Source organism: Microcaecilia unicolor, chromosome 7 (genome assembly GCF_901765095.1).
Source record: "Microcaecilia unicolor chromosome 7, aMicUni1.1, whole genome shotgun sequence".
Classification (NCBI taxonomy): Eukaryota; Metazoa; Chordata; class Amphibia; order Gymnophiona; family Siphonopidae; genus Microcaecilia; species Microcaecilia unicolor.
Window position 1 is genome coordinate 285133942 of NC_044037.1, and position 25820 is coordinate 285159761.

General features: G+C 45.9%; 1 protein-coding gene across 1 annotated transcript in view; it reads right to left on the reverse strand.

Moving 5' to 3' along the window:
* SLC15A2 (solute carrier family 15 member 2) overlaps nucleotides 1–25820 on the reverse strand; it is a 219214-nt gene that overhangs the window by 122031 nt on the left and 71363 nt on the right. The window contains exons 7-8 of the mRNA XM_030210263.1: nucleotides 20860–20937; nucleotides 15022–15104 (exon numbers count right to left, since the gene is read on the reverse strand). Of these exons, the coding sequence (XP_030066123.1) occupies nucleotides 15022–15104; nucleotides 20860–20937 (161 nt within the window). The remainder of the gene's footprint in view (nucleotides 1–15021; nucleotides 15105–20859; nucleotides 20938–25820) is intronic.

Consider the following 25820-nt stretch of genomic DNA (forward strand, 5'->3'; position numbering starts at 1 on the left):
ATTTTGGGTGGGCCTGAGCCCAAAGTGGGTGGGCACAAAATTTTCTCTCTGTCTCAGCCCCCTTCCTCCCTGCACTCTCCTCATCTCCCCTGGCACCTCCCAATTCAAAATATAATTTAGCTCATAAAGATCCCCAAGCTCTGTCAGCTGAAAACTTCCTCCGAAGACAGCCAGAAATCCCTTTTACCAAGCTTGGCAGGCAGCAATAGCAACAATGCCTTGAGTCACCGATGCTGGCACCCCATGCGTGGTTAGTTATCGGTGGCTCAAGGATGTTGCCGCCATCTGCCAAGCTTAGTAGAAGGGAGTTTTGGCTGCTTTTAGAGGAGGTCCTCAACTGATGTAGGTTGGGGATCCCCACCAGCTACAGCAAGGGTCAGGACTAGTGTTAGACATGCTACGGCCCAGACTCTCACCAAATACAGAACAAGGGATCACAAATTAGAAATAAAAATATGTAGACAAAAATTGAACTCGGAACCTCGGCATGTTACAGTGGAGAAATAAAATCAGAAATGTATTTCTTTTTTCTACTGAACACAATAAAATGATATCCGCTGTGCACATTTCTCAAGCTAACACATTTCTGTTAATAAATTCAAAATAAAATGTCTTTCCTACCTTTGTTGTCTGGTCATTTTATTTTTCCATTATGTTGGTTCAAGTTTCTCTTTTCCACTTTCCTGTCTTTCTGTTAATTCTCCTTCAAGCAGCTGCTCTTCATTTGTCTTTTCTCCACTCTCATTCCATTCCCTCACTACACTGACATATTGATGTTTGTTTCATTTTAGCTCTTTCCTATCTTCCTGCTCTCTGTCCACTCAAATTTCATCTTCTAATCCTTTTCCTTTTCAGATACCTATCAGATTTCCATCTCCTTCTTTCACCCACTAGCTCTCCTATTCCCCATCTCATTCCTTCTCCAGCCTTCCATCTTCAATCTACTCCCCGTAATCACTATCATCCTCTCGTTCATTTCCTTACCACCCCCCTTGGCCTTCCACATGGTTCCACCATCCCAGTGTCTGCCTCCTTCCAACCCTTCTAGCCCAGCATCTGCTCCCTCTTTCTCCTCTCTCCACCCTCTATCCCCTCCTAGCATCTTCCTGTCCTTTCTCTCTTTCCTCTTGCCCCTTCCCCCAGGGGCCAGCATTTCTCCCTCACTGTCTTCTACCCCTGGATCCTACATCTCCCTCCTTCTTCCCCCTCCTCTGCCCTCATGGTCAACATTGTTCCCTCTTCTCCTCTTCTCTCTCACCCTTGCATCCCAAGTCTAACATCTGTTTCCCCCCTTGCAGCATCTCTTCCACCACCATGAAACATTTCTCCTTCATCCCTCTCTCCCCTGTGCAGTACATTTTCCTCCCCTCCCTCCCAGGTCCAACATTTCTCCTTCTTTTGTCATTCATCCCTCCTTCCCTCCCCACCCCACCCTACATCCAGCAATTATCCCTCTCTCTCCCCAATAATTATCCCATTTCTTCTACTCTCCCATGCATGTCTCCCTCTCCTACACCCCCCTGCACCTCTCCCTCCCCTCCCTAACAATTTCCCTCACTCCTACACCCCCTGTGTAGCATCTCTTTTCTTTCCCTCCCCTCCACTCCAACGCCCAAGCAGCCCAACAATTTTATCCTCGCCAACCCCCCCCCCCTCCATGCAGCATTAGGAAGGGTTGCTGGCAGCATGTAAGAGAGAATTGCTGCAGTTCTGCTGATGACCCAGAAGCCTTCCCTCTGTTGCGCGGATTTCAGGTCAGACAGCCAGCAGCAGTGATTCTTACATGCTGCCAGCAACCCTTTGAACCGGCGCAGCAGAAGAAGGAAGGCAGCTTCGGTCCCTGCATTTTGTTTCTTCGATCGTCGCCGGCAGCGCTGCCATTCACACAGGCAGCTTCGCTCCCTTCTGCCGCGTCCATCCGGCCCATTCTGATGCACTTCCTGTGTACGTAGGGCCAGATGGACGCTGCAAAGGGGGGCGGAGCTGCCTGTGTGAATGGCAGCGCTGCCGGTGACGATCGAAGGAAAGAATGCAGCGCTGGCGGGGAGGAGAACGAATTTCCGCGAGCGACGTGGGCGGGCGAGCGGGCGGGCGGGCCTGGACGGAAAGTGGGTGGGCCCAGGCCCACCCGTGGCTACGCCCCTGCCCCTTAGGGCTATGGTAGTGGTGTAGAGTTGTGGGGAGGGGTTTTTGGGGGCGGATTTGTGGGGCTCAGCACACAAGGAAAGGGAGGTATGCACCTGGGAGCAATTTTTGAAGTCCACTGCAGTGCCCCCTAGGGTGCCCGGTTGGTGTCCTGGCATGTCAGGGGGGCCAGTGCACTACAAATGCTGGCTCCTCCCATGACCAAAAGGCTTGAATTTAGCCGGGTTTGAGATGACCGGGCCCGGTTTCCATTATGGCCAAAAACCAAACCTGGCCATCTCTAAACCCGGCGATCTCAACATTCGACCTAAATGTTGAGATTTAGCCAGCGCCAACCGTATTATCGAAGGAAAAGATGGCCGGCTCCGCCCATTTACGGAGCCGGCCATGGAGATGGCCAGCGCCGTTCGATTATGCCCCTCCAAAGCTACATACTCAACAGTAACAAGATAAATAACTTTACATTTATACAGCAGTTTATTGACAAAATTGTGCAATATTTTAACCTTATAGCAATCATATTTATGCAAGATTATGCCTGAGCAAACTGAATCCCAGTGAGATAATGTGGCTTGCTTAAGGTACCAAACACACAGGCATGACACAAACCCATGAGTACTGACTCCTAATTCCAAATCTTAACCCCTCAATCACACTTCTTCCCTACCCAGCTATTCAGGAGACCCTTGATTATGGTAACAACATTCCACTGGTCGGCAACAACCATAAACATTCATCCAACCACCCACCAGTTTTTCATCAGCAAACTGCAAGGAAGTCACCAGGCCTGAGAGGAATTTGTGTCAATGTGAACTTGGAGATCTGCATTTGAAGGTCATATCTCTTTAATTTATTGCTCTTTCAGATTTTAGCACATACATTTTCATTACTTGCACTCAATGTGCTATCAGAGATTCTGGCAATAAATCTACTTATGCTATAAAATGAAGGTAACTTGCTAAGCAACTTGTCTCGGCTAATTATGATTGTTATTTTCCCTGTGGGGATAGAAGGGAAAAGAAGCAGCTTTGTTCTTTAAATATAAAACTGCTGGCCATGTTCCATGCAGATTATACCTGTCTTTGCCTTTGTTTACAACCCTAAACAAAGGCATAGGAAGTGTAACCTGCACAGAGTAGCAGGTACAACCCTAACCAAAGCGATAGAGGGGTGTGTAACTCTGGTTAACCCCCAGTCAGGGTAGCTGGCTAGCTCCCCGGGTCTTGTACCCCAGACCAGGGTCCAGACAATGGATTGTACTTCAGTCAGCTGGGTGCAGGCCAGGGCCAGGCTAAATCCCAGTAGGCCGAAGGGCTCTTTCCCCCTGGAATACTCAGAAGTTCATGCTCAGAAAAGATGACCAGCAGTCTCTTGGTAAGTCATTTACATAGTAACATAGTAGATGACGGCAGAAAAAGACCTGCACAGTCCATCCAGTCTGCCCAACAAGATAAACTCATATGTGTAAACCTTACCTTGATTTGTACCTGCCTTTTTCGGGGCACAGACCGTACAAGTCTGCCCAGCAGTATTTCCCGCCTCCCAACCACCAGTCCCGCCTCCCATCACCGGCTCTGGCACAGACCGTATGTCTGCCCTCCACTATCCTCGCCTCCCAACCACCAACCTCTCTTCCCCCACCTGCTCCGCCACCCAATTTTGGCTACAACGGTTAAGCTGTTTTCTTTTAATCAGTGTCAGCTTTGGGCTTCTACATTACTTATGGCCCAGGTGCAGCTCTTTTGGGGAGTGAGTGGGGGCTTTTCCAATCCTTTTTAAATAGTGGGTCTCAGAAAGTTCACTTGTTGTCTCCAAGCGAGGACTCTGTGTGGCACCAATGAAACTTTCAACATTCCTTTACTGAACAACCAACCCAGAACAATTTAATGGAAAAACAGACTAATATTTTCAATCCAGATGCATATTGAGGCCATAAACCAAAGTTGAATAATGTTCTTTTCATCTCTAGCCCATCCCAGATCACAGTCATTTCGAGCAGGGACTGTCTCTTCATGTTCAAGTGTACAGCGCTGCGTACATCTAGTAACTCTTTAGAAATGATAAGTAGTAGTAGTAGTAGTAGTACTGGCAGTGTACCATGAGAAATGAGGTTCCTTCCTCTCCTGCCTGTGGTGTCTTCTCCACCAGACACTCCTTCCCCTAAGATTCCCCACACTGGGGAAACCAGCTACAGGCACCCTTTACCCTTGGGCAAGGATCACATCCACAAGACACTACAGGGTCTAACCTGTTTCACTCCAAGACTTCCCCCTCAGTGCTCAGGGTCTCGGGGGGGAGGGGGGGGGGACGGCAACTGAAGACCTCATTTCCACAAACACAACCTCTTTTATTTCCTCCTTACCCTGCCCATTAGGGCTGGGACTCTCCATCTCTACCCACAGTGACAGTGACCCATAGAAAATTCTCCCACCTTCTTCCTACAGCAGACTAGCAGAGGCACTTTTCAGGGGAGGGGGGGAGGGTCACAGGTGTAACCTGCAGAGAAGCACGTACAACTAAAAGCATAGAAAGTGTAACCTGCACAGAGTATCAGGTATAGAGGGATGTAACCTACAAGGAGCAGCAAATACAAACCTTCTGGGTTAGTTATATATTTTGGCTGGACCCATTGCTAAACTTCTCATTAAAGTTTGCTTCAGAGGTCATTTGGATCTGTAGCTAGCTTTCACAGGAACAGGCCACTAATCTATGGAAAATCCTGCAGATTAATGCATCAGATGCAAGATTATTTTCAAAAATTGGAAAAGGGATAAGTACATAAGTACATAAGCACCGCCATACTGGGAAAAGACCAAGGGTCCATCAAGCCCAGCATCCTGTCCAGTGTTGCCAGGTGGAAAATGTTTTTCCCACCCAATCCAGCATAAAAACCGCCCAAAACCCGCCCAAACTCAAACCCCGCCCCTGACACCCCCACCCCCGCGTCATCACCCCCCGCCCCCGCCGTCATCAACCCCGCCCCCGCTGTCACCGGCCCCGCCTCCGTCATCGGTCCCGCCCAAAACGTCACTAACTCCGCCCAAAAACGTCACTAACCCCGCCCCCCGCGGCCGAAAAAGCCGCCCAAAAAACCGCCCTGAAGCTCAAAAAGCAGCCCAAAAAACCGCAACCCGCCGCGGGCAAAAATTTCCCGCGGCAGGTCGCGGAAAACCGCCCAATTGGGCGGTAAAACCGCCCACCTGGCAACACTGATCCTGTCTCTGACAGCAGCCAATCCAGGCTTCAAGAACCCGGCAAACCCCCCCCCCCCCAAAAAAAAAATTTTTTTTAATAATGTTCAATGGACGTTTCCCTCAGGAATCTATCCAAACCCCCTTTAAATTCCGTAAGGCCAGCTGATGTCACTACATTCTCCGGCAACGAGTTCCAGAGTCTAACTACACGCTGAGTAAAGAAAAACTCCTATTTGTTTTAAATCTACCATATTCTAGCTTCATCTTGTGTCCCCTGGTTTTGTTGTTGTTTGAAAGTGTAAACGAACGCTTCACATCTGTCCGCTCTACTCCGCTCATTATCTTGTAGACTTCTATCATATCACCCCTTGGCCGCCCTTTCTCCAAGCTGAAGAGCCCTAACCTTCTCAGCCTTTCCTCATAGGGAAGTCGTTCCATTCCCTTTATCATTTTCTTCGCCCTTCTCTGCACCTTCTCCAATTCCTTTATATCTTTTTTGAGATGCGGCGACCGGAATTGGACACAATACTCGAGGTGCGGTCGCACCATGGAGCGATACAACGGCATTATAACATCCTGAAAACAGGAAGCAGCATAAGCACTGGAAAATTAGATGCAAAGCACTGATTTAAATAAAATAAGCTAAAAGAGAATTTGAAAACAAGTTTGCCTTAGAGGCAAAAACTCATAGTAAAAACGTTTTCAGTAAAAACTTTCTGACCATAAGAGAATCTTTTACTAAAGGTTCACTCGAGTTATCTGCAGCAGGTTCCATTTTATTCCTATGGGCCCTGCTGCAGATAACTCGAGCTAATCTTTAGTAAAAGACCCCCTCAGAATGCTTGTGAAGGAATCAGTTGGTCCCACCAACTCCATCAAATTGGGTTGCTCAAAGCAACTAGTGAAAAAATTGCAAACGATCCAAAGTACTGCTGTTTGTTTAATCTTCTCCCTTAAGAAATATGACAGTATTTCATCATCTATGTAATACAACTCACCCTCAACGTTCTGAAGACATTGATGTCACTGAAGCCAAGCCACTGACGTCACTTCCTTCATGAAGGGTTCGTGGTGGTGAAGTCACCGAAATCACCAAATCTCTGGGCCCCGCCCTCGCGTCAAACGTGATGACGTCGAGGGCGGAGCAATGGCGTCACACATTGAGGGTGGAGCAATGGCGTCAGTGGCTTCTGAACGAAGAAGGTGATGAAGGTACGTTGACGAGGTGTGGAGCAATGGCGTCAGTGGCTTCACAATGACGAAGGGGGTGGGGTGGGGAGGAAAACCTTGCTAGCGCCCGTTTCATTTGCTCCAGAAACAGGCCTTTTTTACTAGTTTTATATATCTCTGCACTGACTCCCCATTGAAGCCAGAATATAATTTAAATTTCTTTCCATCTTTTATAAAATTTTCTTTGCTTCAGTTCTGCTATATAAAAACTCAAGAAGAGGAACACGGAGAGAAATACCGGATGAAACTGAAAGAAGCCAAGAGAGAGATACGTCTGGCGAAAGCGCAAGCAGAAGAACAAATGGCTAGAAATGTAAAGAGGGGCAACAAAAATTTCTTCAGGTATATTAGTAAAAGGAGGAAGACTAAAAATGGAATTGTGAGACTGAAAGATGCTGTGAACCGCTATGTGGATAATGATGAAGGAAAAGCAAATTTGCTAAACAAATACTTTTGTTCTGTTTTCACTGAAGAAAATCCTGGAGAAAGAACACAATTGATTGGCAAAAGTACATATGAGAATGGAGCGGATATAGCACCGTTCACGGAAGCGAGTGTGTATGAACAACTTGAAAATCTAAAGATGGGCAAAGCCATGGGACCGGACGGTATCCACCCCAGGATATTGAGGGAGCTCAGAGAGATTCTGACGGGTCCTCTTAAAAATTTGTTTAATAAATCCTTGGAGATGGGAGAAGTTCCGTGGGATTGGAGAAGAGCGGATGTGGTTCCTCTTCACAAAAGAGGTGATATGGAAGAAGCTGGAAACTACAGGCTGGTAAACCTCACCGGTTATTGGAAAAGTAATGAGGTGTGGTAGAAGGGCACATTTCCCTGTAATATATCCAGCTGCAAGCTATGCCAAAACATTTCAGGACCCCACAGTCATTCACAAAGGAAAAATATTCAACATAAAGGAATCTTTCATATGCTCATCTTCCAATGTGGTATATATCATTCAGTGTAAAAAATGTAACGAAGGACGCTATATTGGAGAAACAGGTCAGATGCTTAAGACAAGATTTAATTTACATAGACATAACATGCAGAAAGCTGGTGCCAGTCAGGTTCCCACCCCTGTGGGCCAGCACTTTACAAGACCAGAACACTGCACCAGTGATTTCACAGTAAGAATCCTGAAAGGTAACTTTAAAACAATACAGGAACGTAAGACCTTTGAAGTCAGAATGATTGAATATTTTGACACCCAACAGACAGGACTTAACAAGGATCTGGGTTTTCTAGCCCATTATAAATCATAAAGTTGTATTTCTCTGTTTATCACCCTCCTCTCACCTACCCACACCCATCCTGTTAGACTATCAATGTAATGCTTTGATGTCCCCATGCAAACCTCCTACCCACCCTCACCCTGCTAAACTGTCAATGAAATGCTTGGATGTTTCACTTATATTTACTATCAGCTACCACATTTGCTTATTTCCGATCTGACGAAGAAGGGCAACCTTCGAAAGCTAATCAAGAAATGTATTAAGTTATGTCCAATAAAAAAGGTATCATCTTATTTTCTTTTCCATGTTTTATTTTGTTTGATTTCTATTGATAACCTGGAAAAGTAATGGAAGCGATGCTGAAGGAAAGGATAGTGAATTTCCTGGAAGCCAATATGTTGCAAGATCCAAGACAACATGGTTTTACTAACGTTAAATCATGCCAAACGAATCTCACTGAATTCTTTGACTGGGTGACCAGAGAACTGAATCGGGAACGTGCTATAGATGTAATCTACTTAGATTTTAACAAAGCTTTTGACATGGTTCCCCACAGGAGGCTCTTGAATAAACTTGACAGGCTGAAGATAGGCCCCAACGTGGTGAACTGGATTAGGAACTGGTTGACAGACAGACGCCAGAGGGTGGTGGAAAATGCAATTCACTCGGATGAGGGAATGGTGAGTAGTGGAGTACCTCAGGGATCGGTGCTAGGGCCGATTCTGTTCCATATATTTGTGAGTGACTTTTTGTAGATGACACCAAGATTTGTAACAGAGTGGACACCCCGGAGGGAGTGGAAAACATGAAAAAAGATCTGCAGAAGCTAGAAGAATGGTCTAATGTCTGGCAATTAAAATTCAATGCAAAGTGATGCACTTAGGGAGTACATAAGTAATGCCACACTGGGAAAAGACCAAGGGTCCATCGAGCCCAGCATCCTATCCATGACAGCGGCCAATCCAGGCCAAGGGCACCTGGCAAGAAATCCACCGGAGACGTATGTGTTAGGTGGTGAGAGTCTGATATGTACAGACAGGGAGAGAGATCTTGGGGTGATAGTATCTGAGGATCTGAAGGTGACAAAACAGTGTGACAAGGCGGTGGCCGTAGCCAGAAGGTTGCTAGGCTGTATAAAGAGAGGTGTGACCAGCAGAAGAAAGGAGGTGTTGATGTCCCTGTACAAGTCGCTGGTGAGGCCCCACCTGGAGTATTGTGTTCAGTTTTGGAGGCCGTATCTTGCTAAGGATGTAAAAAAAAATTGAAGCAATTCAAAGAAAAGCTACAAAAATGGTATGAGATTTGTGTTACAAAACATATGAGGAGAGACTTGCTGGCCTGAACATGTATACCCTGGAGGAAAGGAGAAACAGGGGTGATATGATACAGACGTTCAAATGTTTGAAAAATAAGCAAATGAACCTTTTCCAGAGATGGGAAGGTGGTAGAACTAGAAAACATGAAATGAGGTTGAAGGGGGGCAGACTCAAGAAAAATGTCAGGAACTATTTCTTCACAGAGAGACTGGTGGATACTTGGAATGCCCTCCCGCGGGAGGTGGTGGAGATGAAACAGTAACGGAATTCAAAAATGCGTGGGATAAACATAAAGCCATCCTGTTCAGAAGGTATGGATCCTCAGAAGCTTAGTGGAGATTGGGTGGCAGCACCGGTGGTTGGGAGGCGGGGCTAGTGCTGGGCAGACTTCTACGGTCTGTGACCTGAAAATGGCAGATACAGATCAAGGTCGGGTATACATATAAAGTAGCACATATGAATTAATCTTGTTGGGCAGACTGGATAGACTGTACAGGTCTTTTTCTGCCGTCACCTAATATGTTACTAGTTTTTCCAGATCGAGTAGAGAAAGCATGTTCAATCCATTTAGTTTTCCTTCTATTAAAAGCAAAATAAAAATCTTTGAATCTCTATTTGCCTTTCAAGGGGCAAGAGTAGGAAAGGAGATAACCAAATTCAAGCAGGAGATAGCAATTTGACATGTCCAGTGCGTTCGACATGGTTAACCATAACATATTGCTAAAACTCCTAGATTATTTCGGAATTGGTGGTAACACTCTCAACTGGATTAAGGGCTTTCTAACCACCAGAACATACCAAGTGAAATCAAGCACCAACATATCGTCACCCTGGTAACCAGATTGCGGAGTACCACAAGGATCACCACTATCACCGATCCTTTTCAACCTTATGATGGTCCCACTAGCCAAAGACTTATCCACACAAGGCCTTAATCCATTCATTTACGCTGATGACATCACACTATACATCCCCTACAAACATGATTTGGCAGAAATCACCAATAAAATCAAGCTTAGCTTAAACATCATGAACTCATGGGCAAACGCATTCCAATTAAAACTCAATACAGAAAAAAACACACTGTCTGATCATCTCATCCCAATACAACACATACAAACCCACAAACATTAACACCCCAGGATACACCCTCCCTATTTCAGACAGCCTGAAAATTCTCAGATTAACAATCGACCGAAACCTCCAACTAGAGACCCAAGCTAAAGTCACCATAAAGAAAATGTTTCTGTCAATGTGGAAACTAAAATGTGTGAAACCATTCTTCCCGAGGGAAATGTTTCGCAACCTGGTACAGTCAATGGTACTAAGCCACGCAGACTATTGTAACGGAATCTATGCGGGATGCAAAGAACAAATCATAAAGAAACTTCAAACCGCCCAAGACACAGCAGCAAGGCTTATATTTGGAAAAACGCGTTTTGACAGCACCAAACCACTCCAAGAAAAACTGCACTGGCTTCCAATTAAGGAACGTATCACATTCAAAATCTGCACGACAGTTCACAAAATCATCTACGGCAAGGCACCGGGATACATGACAGACCTCATCGACCTACCACTCAGAAACACCATAAAATCAGCACGGTCATACCTAAACCTCCACTATCCAAGCAGCAAAGGACTCAAATACAAATCCACCTATGCATCCAGCTTTTCCTACCTGAGAGCACAACTGTAGTACACCCTACCAAAAGCAGTAAAAACCACACTCGACCACTTGAATTTCCGGAAAGCAATAAAAACAAAACTGTTCAGAAGCGCATACCCCAACGACCCAACATAAAAAACCTGGACATTTGCGACACAACGTAACCGAAGATCGTTAACGGACATATCCTTACTCTTCCTTCCCTTACTAAGTTCTTCCCAATTGTCTTTACCATACATGTATCTCACTCTACCATAATATCACCTTGATATTACTCGCAACTTGTATTTGTTACACCAGAATCGGTTAATGCCGATTACGGTACCATGTAAGCCACATTGAGCATGCAAAGAGGTGGGAAAATGTGGGATACAAATGCAACAAATAAAATAAACATTTCTTGCTGTGATCCGCCTAGAAGTAAGAAGGTACAAGCGGAATATAAATTCCAATGTAATGTAATCTCACGTGGCCTGAGCCTCAGGAATGACCTGAGGCGGTAGAACCAGAGGGCACAAATTGAGATTGAAAGGGTTCAGACTCAGGAGTAATGTCAGGAAGTATTTTTTCACAGAGAGGGTAGTGGACACATGGAATGCCCTCCCATGGGAAGTGGTGGAGATGAAAATGGTAATAGAATTCAAATATGCATGGGATAAACATAAAGGAATCCTGTTTAGAAAGAATGGCTGCACGCAAACTTAGCGGAGATTGGGTGGCAACGCTGGTAATTGGGAAGCAAAACCAGTGTGGGCAGACTTCTATGGTCTACGCCCTGATCGTGACTGAATAGAAATGGATGGGCTTGAGTGTAAATTTTAAGGGGCTTCGACATTAGCTTCAGAACTTTTAGTACAAGAACAGTGCTGGGCAGACTTCTACGGTCTGTGCCCTGAGAATGGCAAGGACAAATCAAACTCAAGAATACATATAAAGTATCACATACCATGTATAATGAGATTATCTTGTTGGGCAGACTGGATGGACCGTGCAGGTCTTTATCTGCCATCATTTACTATGTTACTATTGGGCTCATTTTCGAAAGAGGTGGATGTCCAAAAAGTGGCATAAATCGGCATTTGGACGTCCATCTCACAAAGACTTCCAAACCGGTATAATCGAAACCGCATTTTGGACATCTTTCTCAGAAGTCCGTCGTAAGGACGTCCAAATCTCAAGGGGGCGTATCGGAGGCGTGTTAGAGGCGGGACTTGGGCGTTCCTAAGACTTGGACTTCTTTGAGCCATAATGGAAAAAAGCAAAGACGTCCAGGACTAAAACTTGGATGTTTTCAACTAGACCTGTTTTTATTACGAATAAGGCACAAAAAGGTGCCCCAAATGACTACTGCAGGGAATCGGGGATGTCCTCCCCTTACTCCCCCAGTGGTCACTAACTGTTATGATTGGGGTCAGAACCCCTCTCAAACTTACCTCTTTCCTGGGGGTCAGCTTCTTAGCTGGCTTCTGTTTCTTTTGTCTGTCCTTTCTGAGCTGGCTCTGTCTCTCTGTGCTGGCAGCTTCCAGCAGCATGGCTCTAATTGTTTCATTATACTGCACCTGTGTGGGTGGACTGAGTTACCTCTACCTCTCTTTGGGGGTACTGGCTTCAAGTGCTTCACGGTTTTGCATTGGTGTGGGTTGGGCCTCTCTGGGTCAGTGTGCTGTTGCCTGGGGCTAGGGAGTGTGACATCATCAGGGTGGGCCTTGATAAGGAAGTGGTCTTGTTTCCTTCAGGGCCTTTGCAACAGTGGTGTTTGCTTTAGGTAGGGTGGTGCAGTGTGCACTTCTGACTTTGTGTCTAGTTTCCCTGCTTGCTTTTGCTAAGGGCCAGGTTAGTGTTAGTGCAGTGTGCACTGGTGACTGTGTGTTTAGCTTTCCTGCTTTTCCCTTATGGTTCCCCTGCTTTTCCCTCTTGGTTTTGGAAGCATTGCTGTGTGTAGGGCTTTGGAAGCTCTGTTGCTGATAGAAGTACTTCAGGGTTTGGTGTTGTTAGGAACACTGCAGAGTTTGCTGTTAGAAGTACTTCTGGTGTTTGTGCTATTGGGAGCATTGCAGTCTTTGCTGTTGGTGTTTGGTGATTTAGAATCACTTTTGGCTTATGTGTTAGCTTCCCTTCTTTTTCCTTGTGGCTCCCCTGTCTTCCCTTTTAATGCTAGGAGCTCTTCTGGTTGCTTGCCAGAGTAGTGCTTGGGAAGCACCTTCTTAGTTGTATCTAGCTTGCTAGAGCAGTGCTTAGGTAGCTTGTTAGTTTTGTGTTTAGCTTATTAGTGTAGAGCTCTGCTTGTAGCTTGGTGCTTAGTAGCACCTGTGTTAGCTTTGTGTTTAGTTCCGTGCTCTGTTAGTTTAGGGTTTAGGAAGTCCCTTTCTTGAGCAGGGCTTAGGAGCTCCTGTTTAGTGTAGGGCTTAGGAAGCCCTTTTGTCAGTTTACTGTTAGGAACACTCCTGCTGGTTTAGGGCTTGGGAGCACGTAGATCAGTTTAGGTTTAGGAGCACTTCTGTTTCCAGTCCTGGTCCCTGTGTCATCCAGTATCCAGTAAGACCTGCCGGCTACTCGAACCCAGGAGCTCAACTTCTGGGGGGCTTAGTAGCTAAGTGCAGGTGAAGCTGTGCGGACCAGTCCAGTGTGTTCCGGTCCGGTGTGTGTTCCAGTCCTGTGTCCTCCAGTCCGGGGGATTGCAGTCCAGTGTTCCAGTTCTGTGTCCTCCAGTCCGGGGGATTCCAGTCCATGTGTTCCGGTTCGCTGGGCAGTGCCTGCAGTCCCTGCCAGTGTGCTTACCCAGTGTTGGTTGGTGGGTTTTGCCTGCTGCTGTCGCTCCTCGGCAGCAGCCCAAGGGCTCACGTTTGCTCCAGAGCCCGGCCCCGCGGGCTCTGAACCTGAGAACCTGACACTAACCCCCTCCCACCCTCAAAAAACATAAATAAAAATATTACTTGCCAGCCTCAGATTTCATATTCAGGTCCATGACAGCGCATGCAGTTCCCTGGAGTAGTTTAGTAGTAGGTGCAGTGCACTTCAGACAGGTGGATCCAGGCCCATACCCCCCCCCCCTACATGTTACACTTGTGGAGGAAACAGCGAGCCCTCCAAAACCCACCAGAAACCCTCTGAGTCTGTTCCATAAGAACATAATAATAGCCATACTGGATCAGACCAATGGTCCATCCAGCTTAGTATCCAGTTTCCAACAGTAGCCAATCCAGGTCACAAGTACCTGGCAGAAACCCAGATTGTGGCATACATAAGTACATAAGTATTGCCATACTGGGACAAACCAAAGGTCCATCAAGCCCAGCATCCTGTTTCCAACAGTGACCAATCCAGGTCACAAATACCTGGCAAGATCCCAAAAAAGTACAAAACATTTTATACTGCTTATCCCAGAAATAGTGGATTTTCCCCAATAACGGTCTATGGACTTTTCCTTTAGGAAGCCGTCCAAACCCTTTTTAAACTCCGCTAAGCTAACGGCCTTTACCACATTCTCTGGCAACAAATTCCAGAGTTTAATTACACGTTGAGTGAAGAAACATTTTCTCAGATTTGTTTTAAATTTACTACATTGTAGCTTCATCGCATGACCCCTAGTCCTAGTATTTTTGGAAAGCGTAAACAGGCGCTTCACATCTACCCATTCAACTCCACTCATACCCGTTCAACTTCCCACATATAGGTGCGCCCCTTCACCTGTAAGGGTTATGGTAGTGGTGTACAGTTGGGGGGTAGTGGGTTTTGGGGGCCTCAGCACACAAGGTAAGGGAGCTGTGTACCTGGGAGCATTTTATGACGTCCACTGCAGTGCCCCCTAGGGTGCCGACTGCTGTCCTGGCATATCAGGGGGACCAGTCTACTAAAAATGCTGGCTCCTCCCACATTTGGACGTTTTGGACTTGACGTTTTTGTTTTCGAAAATGGCCGAAAATCAAAAACGTCCAAATCCAAGGACGTCTATGGTATTTTCGAACACAAAAGATGGACATCCATCTTTTTCGAAAATGACCTTCTCCCCGCCTCTGAATTTGGATGTCTTTGTAAAACGTTCAAGTTCACACTTAGACGTTTCTTTCGAAAATGCCCCTCCACCTTATTTACTATGACCTAATTACAAATATGCTTTTTGTTTGGGTGTGTGCAGTCAGTTCATGTGTTTATCACCACTGAAAACTTTCTCACAAGTCGTGTCACTGAATGTGAACAGTACCTAGAAAGTTCAGACGCAGAGACACAAAACTTACCCCAACGCATCTGCAGACGCTACCCAAGATGTCACCCTCAGAGGGAAATTTTTTGTATAGGCTATTTCCGGAAATAAACACAACTGAAAAAAAAAATTGGGTAGTGGGCTTGTTAAGCTCTAGTTATAGACTGCATATCTGTATATAAGCCATGGTGGTCACAGATAAATATCAAAGGTTTCCATTATCAATTTACAAATGTCCCCTAACTGCTTACAAACAAAAAAAAAAAAGCAACACTGGGCCTTCAAGACTGGGATAACAGGAGTATTTTATTGACAAGTGACCTGACACGGGCCGTGTTTCGGCGTCAAACAACGCCTGCCTCAGGGGTCAGGGTCTGGATGTAATTTGTTTGGAAATATATATATATGTGTGTGTCCAATGTCTCCAAAAGTAAACGGAGAAGATCTTTACAACCTAAGTCACCTGTCAGACTATACAGCGGTGATGTAGAGTGAAGAACTCCTGTATAAGCCTTTTCTTAAGCAAAAGCAAATAATAAAATCTGCTTACCAAATGCACAGTCTGCCATTACAAGCATTTGACCCTATTGCCCAAGAAAGTTTCCAGGTTCATGACAAAGATTTAAAAATAAGGACTTACTGAACTATAGACATTTTGGACCTTCTATTTTGGCGTTTTGTGATTTGGGGTGGTGCAGAACGTTTTGTCAGTGCACAGTATCAAGAAAAGTTACTTTATATTAGTAAAAAAAGGCCCATTTCTGGAGCCAATGAAACGGGCGCTAGCAAGGCTTTCCTGTGCCCCCCCCCCACCCGTCGTCGATGTTGGTGAATTGGTCCGCCTCCGCCCTCAATGTCATAACGTTTGACGCGAGGGCGGTGAATTGCTCCGCCTCCGCCCTCACCATCATAACGTTTGACGCGAGGGCGGGGCCCAGAGACTGTTTTTCGACCCGTCGTCGATGTTGGTGAATTGCTCCGCCTCCGCCCTCAACGTCATAACGTTTGATGCGAGGGCGGTGAATTGTTCCGGCTCCGCCCTCAACGTCATAACGTTTGACGCGAGGGCGGGGCCCAGAGACTGTTTTTCGACCCGTCGTCGATGTTGGTGAATTGCTCCGCCTCCGCCCTCAACGTCATAACGTTTGATGCGAGGGCGGTGAATTGTTCCGGCTCCGCCCTCAACGTCATAACGTTTGACGCGAGGGCGGGCCCAGAGACTGTGTTTTTCGAGGCTTCAGAGCTTCGAACATACGAACCTTGGCTTCAGTGACGTCAGAAGCCAATAGAACGTTGAGGGTGAGTTTTATAGGGAGCAGATGGGCGTGGCTGAGTACTGAGGGTGAGTAGTCCCAACTCCCAATAGTAGCCTAGCCTACCAGGAGGACAGGAGTTCAGGGCTTCACTGCCACAGATGGAGTGAGCTTCAGAACTCTGAGGGGGGATTTTATTTATATAGATTATTGTGATTTTGTTCAAGTTTATAGTGACATGTTTTTAATGGACCAGAAGGGAATCACACTATTCTTTTTATAAAGATGTTTTTTTTTAATTAAACAGCGCTATTGTGGATTCGCTTTGCACAATTAGGAGATTAGAAAATCAATTATGCCTATTGAGCTAGGAAAGGGAGGGCCAGGCCTTGTGGAGTCATCATCACATGTTAACCGCTAGCCACTTAAGCTGATGGGTGGCTTTCATCTTTGAAATTTTCTTTCACACTGTGGGGTCCTTTTACTAAGCTGTGGTAAAATGTGGCCTTACCGCACCTTTACTCTGGTCTTTCCCAAACGCTAAGGCCATTTATACCACAGTCGGAAAATGGCCAATCTTCCATTTTCCCCAATAACCATGTACTAATGTTTCAACATATAAATCAAAGAAGATTCTTTAAATATTTGTTTGTAAGCAGTGAAAATAATTAAAGAAAGGGAGGAAAAAGCCTCAAGAAGCTCCCAGCTAATGGCTGAAAGGGAAGGGCTTCTTCATCATTGGCCAAAAAACCTCTGTGAGGAATCTTATTACAATTGTGAAATCGTGAAATTGAAATAAAAAAAAAAGCTTATCAAAAAAGCAGCTCTAGGTACTTAGCGATCAGGTCTCTCTTTCTTCCAGCTTTCTCATAAATCAGACCGCGGTGGCCAGCGTTTTGTTAGCTGCTTCAGGGTCAGCCAGTCAGAAAAATTTAACTCCGTTCATAAAACTGATGGTACTTGCGGAGACACACCCTTTTCCCCTATTTCTTTTGTAGAATGCACTAACGTTGCCATTAGCGCGTGGCCATTATCCAAAATTAGCGCTCTGAGCCTTTATGCCACCGATTTTGTAGGCAGTAAGGGCTCACAAGCTAATCCCAGGCTAATCAGTTCGCGTATAGTAATGTGGCTGCGCTAACTGATTCACGCAGTCACGCTCATTCTCTATCCCCAGACATCCCCCCCTCTGAGAAAAAAATTTTAGCACGTGGTTTGTGCATGAACAATGGGATTTTACTGCACGGCGCCTCAGCACATCCTGTGGTACGCCTTTTTAAGCTGCAGTATGTGCTAGTGCTTACCGCAACTTAGTAAAAGGACCCCTACATATTTTATAATACATTAAAAAAAGCAACAACAAAAAAAAAGAAATAAAAAAGTGGTGTCAGTCACTTCACATTGTCAAGGATTTTTAGTTTGTTGTTACCCTATAACGACAACACAGACCTGTTAACGCAGTACATTATTGATTTCTTTATTCCCTTACCCTTAATTGTTCTGTCTGTTACCTGTCTTATCTAGATTGTAAGCTCTTTGAACAGGGACTGTCTTTTGTGTATGGTGTACAGCGCTGTGTATGCCTTGTAGCGCTATAGAAATGATAAGTAGTAGTAGTAGTAGTAATGTAGAAGCCTGCCCTTGCAGATCAGCAAAGCGGCCGCGCAGGCTTCTGTTTCTGTGAGTCTGACGTCCTGCACGTATGTGCAGGACGTCAGACTCACAGAAACAGAAGCCTGCGTGGCTGCGTTGCTGATCTGCAAGGGCAGGCTTCTAGATGGAGTGTTGCTAGTGGAGGAGTAGCCTAGTGGTTAGTGCAGTGGAACATGGAATGTTGCTACTATTTGAAATTCTGGAATGTTGGTTTTACTTGAGATTCTACATGGAATGTTGCTACTATTGGAGATTCTGTTGCTACTATTTGAGATTCTACATGGAATGTTGCTATTCCACTAGCAACATTCTGTTTTTAGATTGTGAGCTCTTTGAGCAGGGACTGTCTTTTTGTGTATGGTGTAAAGCACTGCGTATGACTTGTAGCGCTATAGAAATGATAAGTAGTAGTAGTAGTAGTAATGTAGAAGCCTGCCCTTGCAGATCAGCAAAGCGGCCGCGCAGGCTTCTGTACGTGCAGGACGTCAGATTCACAGAAACAGAAGCCTGCGTGGCTGCGTTGCTGATCTGCAAGGGCAGGCTTCTAGATGGAGTGTTGCTAGTGGAGGAGTAGCCTAGTGGTTAGTGCAGTGGAACATGGAATGTTGCTACTATTTGAAATTCTGGAATGTTGGTTTTACTTGAGATTCTACATGGAATGTTGCTACTATTGGAGATTCTGTTGCTACTATTTGAGATTCTACATGGAATGTTGCTATTCCACTAGCAACATTCTGTTTTTAGATTGTGAGCTCTTTGAGCAGGGACTGTCTTTTTGTGTATGGTGTAAAGCACTGCGTATGACTTGTAGCGCTATAGAAATGATAAGTAGTAGTAGTAGTAGTAATGTAGAAGCCTGCCCTTGCAGATCAGCAAAGCGGCCGCGCAGGCTTCTGTACGTACAGGACGTCAGATTCACAGAAACAGAAGCCTGCGTGGCTGCGTTGCTGATCTGCAAGGGCAGGCTTCTAGATGGAGTGTTGCTAGTGGAGGAGTAGCCTAGTGGTTAGTGCAGTGGAACATGGAATGTTGCTACTATTTGAAATTCTGGAATGTTGGTTTTACTTGAGATTCTACATGGAATGTTGCTACTATTGGAGATTCTGTTGCTACTATTTGAGATTCTACATGGAATGTTGCTATTCCACTAGCAACATTCTGTTTTTAGATTGTGAGCTCTTTGAGCAGGGACTGTCTTTTTGTGTATGGTGTACAGCACTGCGTATGACTTGTAGCGCTATAGAAATGATAAGTAGTAGTAGTAGTAATGTAGAAGCCTGCCCTTGCAGATCAGCAACGTGCAGGACGTCAGACTCACAGGAACAGAAGCCCGTGCGGCGGCGTTGCTGATCTGCAAGGGGAGAATGTTGCTGGTGGAGGAGTAGCCTAGTGGTTAGTGCAGTGGAACATGGTATGTTGCTACTAGTTGAAATTCTGGAATGTTGCTATTACTTGAGATTCTACATGGAATGTTGCTACTATTGGAGATTCTGTTGCTACTATTGGAGATTCTACATGGAATGTTGCTACTATTTGAGATTCTACATGGAATGTTGCTATTCCACTAGCCACATTCCATTTTTAGATTGTGAGCTTTTTAAGCAGGGACTGTCTTTTTTTGTATGGTGTACAGCGCTGCGTATGCCTTGTAGCGCTATAGAAATGATAAGTAGTAGTAGTAGTAGTACATTAACAGCTGGTTAACACTATAGAAACATAGAAACATGACGGCAAATAAAGACCAAATGGCCCATCCTCTGTAACCCCTAACTCTTCCTTTTCCTAAGTGATCCCATGTGCTTATCCCATGCCTGTTTAAATTTTGACACAGTCCTCGACTCCACAACCTCCACCAGGAGGTCATTCCATGCCTGCACCACCCTTTCCGTGAAATAATACTTTCTTAGATTACTCCTAAGCCTATTCCCTCTTAACTTCATCGTATGCCCCCTCGTACCACAGCCTCTCTTTCAGTTGAAAAAGGATCACCTCCTGTACATAAATGCCTTTGAGATATTTAAACATCTCTAACATGTCTCTCTCCCTTCTCTCTTCCAGCGTATACATGTTCAGGTTCATAAACCTGTCCCTCCTATATTTATAAGCCTGTCCCTATATATTTTTGTGGATGTGGTAGTTAAGTCACTATGTACTAACGAGGAAGGGGCCATGGACTGAGCTTTACGGTTAACGCAGTGCTGAAAACTCTTTACCCTGCATTCAATACTAACAGTGTTATGTGCCATGGAGGCCGAAATTTAACCCACGAGAGGCAGCCCACCTAAGTGCCACAATCAGCACGGACCCCGGATATTCAATGCCGGGCAATTTCTGGTAACAGGCATTGAAAATATCGGGGGGGGGGGGGGGGTTGGCCGGCTCAAACTTAACCAGCTAAGGGGCCCTTTTACTAAGGCACGTAGGTGCTTACGTGTGTCCAACGTGCATCAATTTGGAGCTACTGCCCGGTTACCACGTGCAATTCCAAGTTGGCTCAAGGGGTAGTGACGCCCTGAGCCAACTTGCTTTAGTAGCGCCCCTGTCCTCTCTCTCTCTGCTCCCTTCCCCCATGGATTTGGCATCTCTCCTTCCCTTGGGCTGACATCTCTCTCCCCCCCCCCCCCCCCCCCGGGTCCAGTCTCTCTTTTTCCCTCCTCCCATGTCCAGCATCAGTCCCTCACCTCTATCACTCCCCTATGGTCCTGTAAAGTTAACATCAGTCGCAGGTGGCAGCAGCATGACAGGCTGCCGTCAGCCAGACCCTCCATTATTTGCAGATCTATCTCATGTCAATAGCCTGAAAACCTGATTTGCTAGGTGTGACCCTGGGACTGGGATAATAAAACCTGAATCAAACCCACTCTAATAGAAAGTGATAGGATTGTCTATGGTTCTTGTGTGAATCACAGCTGGTGATATTATGATGTCATAAAAGCACGGATAACAGCAACAACAGCGCAACCTACCAAGGGCAATCACCATAAGTATTGCTGGCACCCCGAAGGCCAAGGCATAGCAGTCTCCTCCAAAGCACTTAACATCTCCTAGAGAAGGGCAGAGAAAAATGAAAATGAGTTAAGTATTACTGATCCTGGGCAGAGTCTCAGTAATATGTCAGGCTGCTATATTTTCCTACATTTCACTTGACAAAAAAAAAACACAGCTACTCATTGGTATCCTAAAACATTCCACTGGCAAAGGGCAAAACCACGGCAGGAGGGACATGGCGTTATCCAGGATGATATCATACGTCACGCATGGAAATGTATGTCTGTCTTTGGACTTAGCATATGGAACTGGGTGGGGGGCGTTGGGTCCAGAGTGAAAAATGGGACACAGATGCCCAGATGATTGAACCCACGCTGTTCCAAACAGCGCGGGGCTTTATCGCCCTTAGGATCAGAGATAATAGCATGCAAATCTATGCGCACTATTATTTCTGATCATAGGTTAAAGTGCAGGAGGATTGTGCCTGATCTGTCAAAAGCCCAGACAAACACAGGGGCTGGAGGTCCGTGGGACCACCAGACCCCAAACAGAATGGCCCTGTGCCCCCAATAAACCCCCACCCCCAGCCAGCGACATGGGGGCTGTCCCCCCGATCCTCCCGACACAGGTTCAGTGGGGGCTGGAGATCTGGTGGGGCTGGTGAAGATCATGCTTTACAGAATGCGCATAGCTCCAGGTCCCGCAACTCAATTTAGGCGTAACCATTTACACCAGTTAAAACTTGGCATGACAGGCATATTCCATAACAGTGCGTGTAGTTTCTAGGAAAGCCCACAATCCACCCATGCCCCTCCCGTGGCCACACCCCCTTTTGAGATCTGCACATTAGAATTTACACGCACCACTTTAAAGAATGCACTTAGAAACTTGCGTGCGTAAATTCTAATTAGTGCCAATTAGTGTTGGCAATTGTTTGCTACTGGCCAATCATCAGCACCGATTGGCTTGTTAAACAATTAAGGTGATCACGTAATTTGGAAGCACTGCCAAATTTGCCCAAGCAGCTTTGGCCACCATATATAGAATCTGTGGGATAAAGGATAATGAATGCCTAGCTGTGGGTGCCCAGGTTAGAGAATTGACCTTAAAATGGGTTGAGTCCAGCAGCAGACAGCCTATTTAAACAACGGAGGCCATGTTCACTTGAAGTCAGGTTGAAACTCTTCTGAAAATACAGTGAGATTTAAGGACGGAAAAATTCTAAAGGTTGCGTCCTCTCTCTCACTCTTTCCAGGCCTTCCAAATAGCAGCATATCTGATTCACTGTTTCAAAGTAATTAGTTACAAACAGTGGCGTAGCCAAGGGTGGGCCTAGGTGGGCCCAGGCCCAGCCACTTTGGGCTCAGGCCCACCCAGTAGCAGCACATCTATGATGTGGCTGGCAGGGATTCCGAAGCCCCACTAGCTGAAAGCTCCCAACAACTGTCCCTCCTGCATACCTTGTAAATAGCAGATCTTCACCTGCAGCAAGCAGCGACTGATACATACTGCTCACACCGGCCCCATAGCCTTCCCTCTGACGTATTCCCGCCTATGTGGAAACAGGAAGTTGCAGCAGTGGGAAGGCTGTAGGGCCAACATGACCAGTATGTATTAGTTGCTTCTCACTGCCAGTGAAAATCTGCTATTTAAAAGGTATGCAGGATAGGGGGGATGTTTGAGACCATATGGCACGCAGGCGAGAGAAGGAGAGACCAAATCACCTGTAGGAGCGGCTGGGGTTCTTCTGCCCACCCATCTTGGGCCCAGGCCCACCCAAAATTGGGGGTCTGGCTACGCCCCTGGTTACGAAGGGGCTAATGCTCAAAAGTCACCATTAACATCTGCGTATGTGTATAGCCATGGCTGAACTTACTGAACGTGGAACAGTGATCGATGCTCAAAGGAAATGGCATGCTAATGAGATCTCCGGAAGCTCTATGTGCAGGAACTGAGTTCGATTCCCAGCACAGGCAGCTCCTTGTGACTCTGGGCAAGTCACTTAACCCTCCATTGCCCCATGTAAGCTGCATTGAGCCTGCCATGAGTGGGAAAGCGCAGGGTACAAATGTAACAAAAATAAAATAGATACTATTGGAGATTCTACATGGAATGTTGCTATTCCACTAGCAACATTCCATGTAGAAGGCTGCGCAGGCTTCTGTTTCTGTGAGTCTGATGTCCTGCACGTACGTGCAGGACGTCAGACTCACAGAAGCAGAAGCCTGCGCGGCCACATTGGTGATTTGCAAGGGCCTAGTGGTTAGGGTGGTGGACTTTGGTCCTGAGGAACTGAGTTCGATTCCCACTTCAGGCACAGGCGGCTCCTTGTGACTCTGAGCAAGTCACTTAACCCTCCATTGCCCCATGTAAGCCGCATTGAGCCTGCCATGAGTGGGAAAGCGCAGGGTACAAATGTAACAAAAATAAAATAGATACTATTGGAGATTCTACATGGAATGTTGCTACTATTGGAGATTCTACATGGAATGTTGCTATTCCACTAGCAACATTCCATGTAGAAGGCTGCGCAAGCTTCTGTTTCTGTGAGTCTGACGTCAGACTCACAGAAGCAGAAGCCTGCGCGGCCACATTGGTGATCTGCAAGGGCCGACTTCTACATGGAATGTTGCTAGTGGAATAGCAACATTCCATGTAGAATCTCAAATAGTAGCAACAGTGGAGGAGTGGCCTAGTGGTTAGGGTGGTGGACTTTGGTCCTGAGGAACTGAGTTCGATTCCCACTTCAGGCACAGGCAGCTCCTTGTGACTCTGGGCAAGTCACTTAACCCTCCATTGCCCCATGTAAGCCGCATTGAGCCTGTCATGAGTGGGAAAGCGCGGGGTACAAATGTAACAAAAAAAAAAAAAAAGTGCCTGGTGCATGGGTACAATGGTCTCACAGCAAGTATCGATGTTCTGTGTATGCCCCAGAAAAAAAAAAAGAATGGCAAAACAACTGCATCCAAGGCACACATCATAGCCATCTACAGTAAAACCACGCAGTAACGCACTGAAGTGTAGTAACATGTCGCAAATCCACTTTAAAAGCTGGTACTTTTATTATACCTTTGCTGTTCACAACGGCCATTTAAGCTTTTGTAACGGTGCATACTTGCAGTTTGCAGTGGTGTACTCTTTTGTTGTTTGGGTTTTTTTTGAGAGTAGATGGGTGCGTTTTTTTTGTTTTCATTCCTTGGTGTGCAACCTTTGCATCTAGTATTTGGTTTTCTTTTATTTCTTTTCTAGATAAGCAGCGGAGTCAGCCCCACATGGAGGAGCACATGCAGCCTCAAAGTACTAAACCTAATAAGAAACGTGCACCAAACTTCAGTGCTTAGGAGCTGGAGATCCTGGTGCATCGCATCTCTGCAGAGTTTAAACATATGTTTTAAAAGTCTTGCAGCAGTGGTGTTGTGTGGTGTATTTGGATGCACCGCAATTCTCGGCATCCTGCATAGACTGCATTGCAGTAGTCTAACTGGGACAGAACAAAGCTTTGAACTAGAATGCGGAAGGTGGATTTTGAGAAATATGCTCTTAGTCATAGTAACATAGTAGATGACGGCAGAAAAAGACCTGCACGGTCCACCCAGTCTGCCCAACAAGATAAACTCTTATGTGCTACTTTTTGTGTATACCTTACCTTGATTTGTATCTGTCATTTTCAGGGCACAGACCGTATAAGTCTGCCCAGCACTATCCCCGCCTCCCACCACCGGCTCGGACACAGACCGTATAAGTCTGCCCAGCACTATCCCCACCTCCCAACCACCAGCCCTGCCTCCCACCACCGGCTAAGCTTCTGGGGATCCCTTCCTTCTGAGCAGGATTCCTTTATGGAAGGGTTGGTAGAGAGAAGAGTTGCCTACCATCCACTCAGCCCTGGACAGGCTTCCCCTTTTGCCCCCCCCCCCCCAAACAAAATTTCTGGTGTCCCTACCTGGCCCCCCTCACAAATATCCATGATGGACAGTTGATTCACTGATACAAATAAAATATGTTTTCTCTATGAGGAATCCTTTTTAATTAGGTTACAGGAATTCTAGCTGGGGACAAAAAAATATAAGTACTATATTTTTATATTTTTACAACATGTTCAGTATTTGACATGTATAAAACAAAGGAACAAAATGTTGTCAGGATCTGTGCCCACTTACATGATTTTATTGCTCCTCAGGGTCTAATCCTGCATAGAAGAAATATTATTTATCTACATTTTCTTTCTGCAGAGGGTCAAGCCAAAGAAAGTATTTCAGTTACAGTTCTCGTATCATGCAGCGCTATGTTCGAATAATTATCCCAATGAAGTTGTATGAGAGTTTAATAAAGTTTTAGAAAGAAGCTGTCTGAATTTCCTGCTGAAGAACACACCGGATGCATTCATACATTGCCTAACGAAACACATCACATCCATGTTTCACCAGGGCTGATTCTCCAAGGAGAAAGGAGGCATCATCCTAACCCCCATCCCAAAAAACAGCAAGATCACACGAGATGTAGTTTCCAGTTACAGACCTGTGGCTTCCACCCCCACCCCCCCTACTAACTAAGGAATGGAAATACTCTTCAATCAGCTTCCATCGCACCACATTTCCCCTGGCAACATCTAATCCCAGTGGTCTCAGGTTGATGCCTCAGGTGCAATGCAGCACACGGTCACATTGCCCGCCACCTTGTCAGGGGAATACTGCAAGGATCTTCCAGAAAGATGCAAGCAGCGGAACCGGCTCTTCAATACCCCGAAAGTACGCTCGATGGTACCCCTGATTGAGATGTGGGTGCCTCTCTACTACTGTTCAGGGTCATCAACCACAGCTTGCATCTGTATCTGCCATCCACTATATGAACACAACTGTCAATTAGTGATGTATAACTTATCAATCACTCAAGTTCTTTAAAGGTTGGCATAGCCTCACCCAACCCCTCCACCCAACTG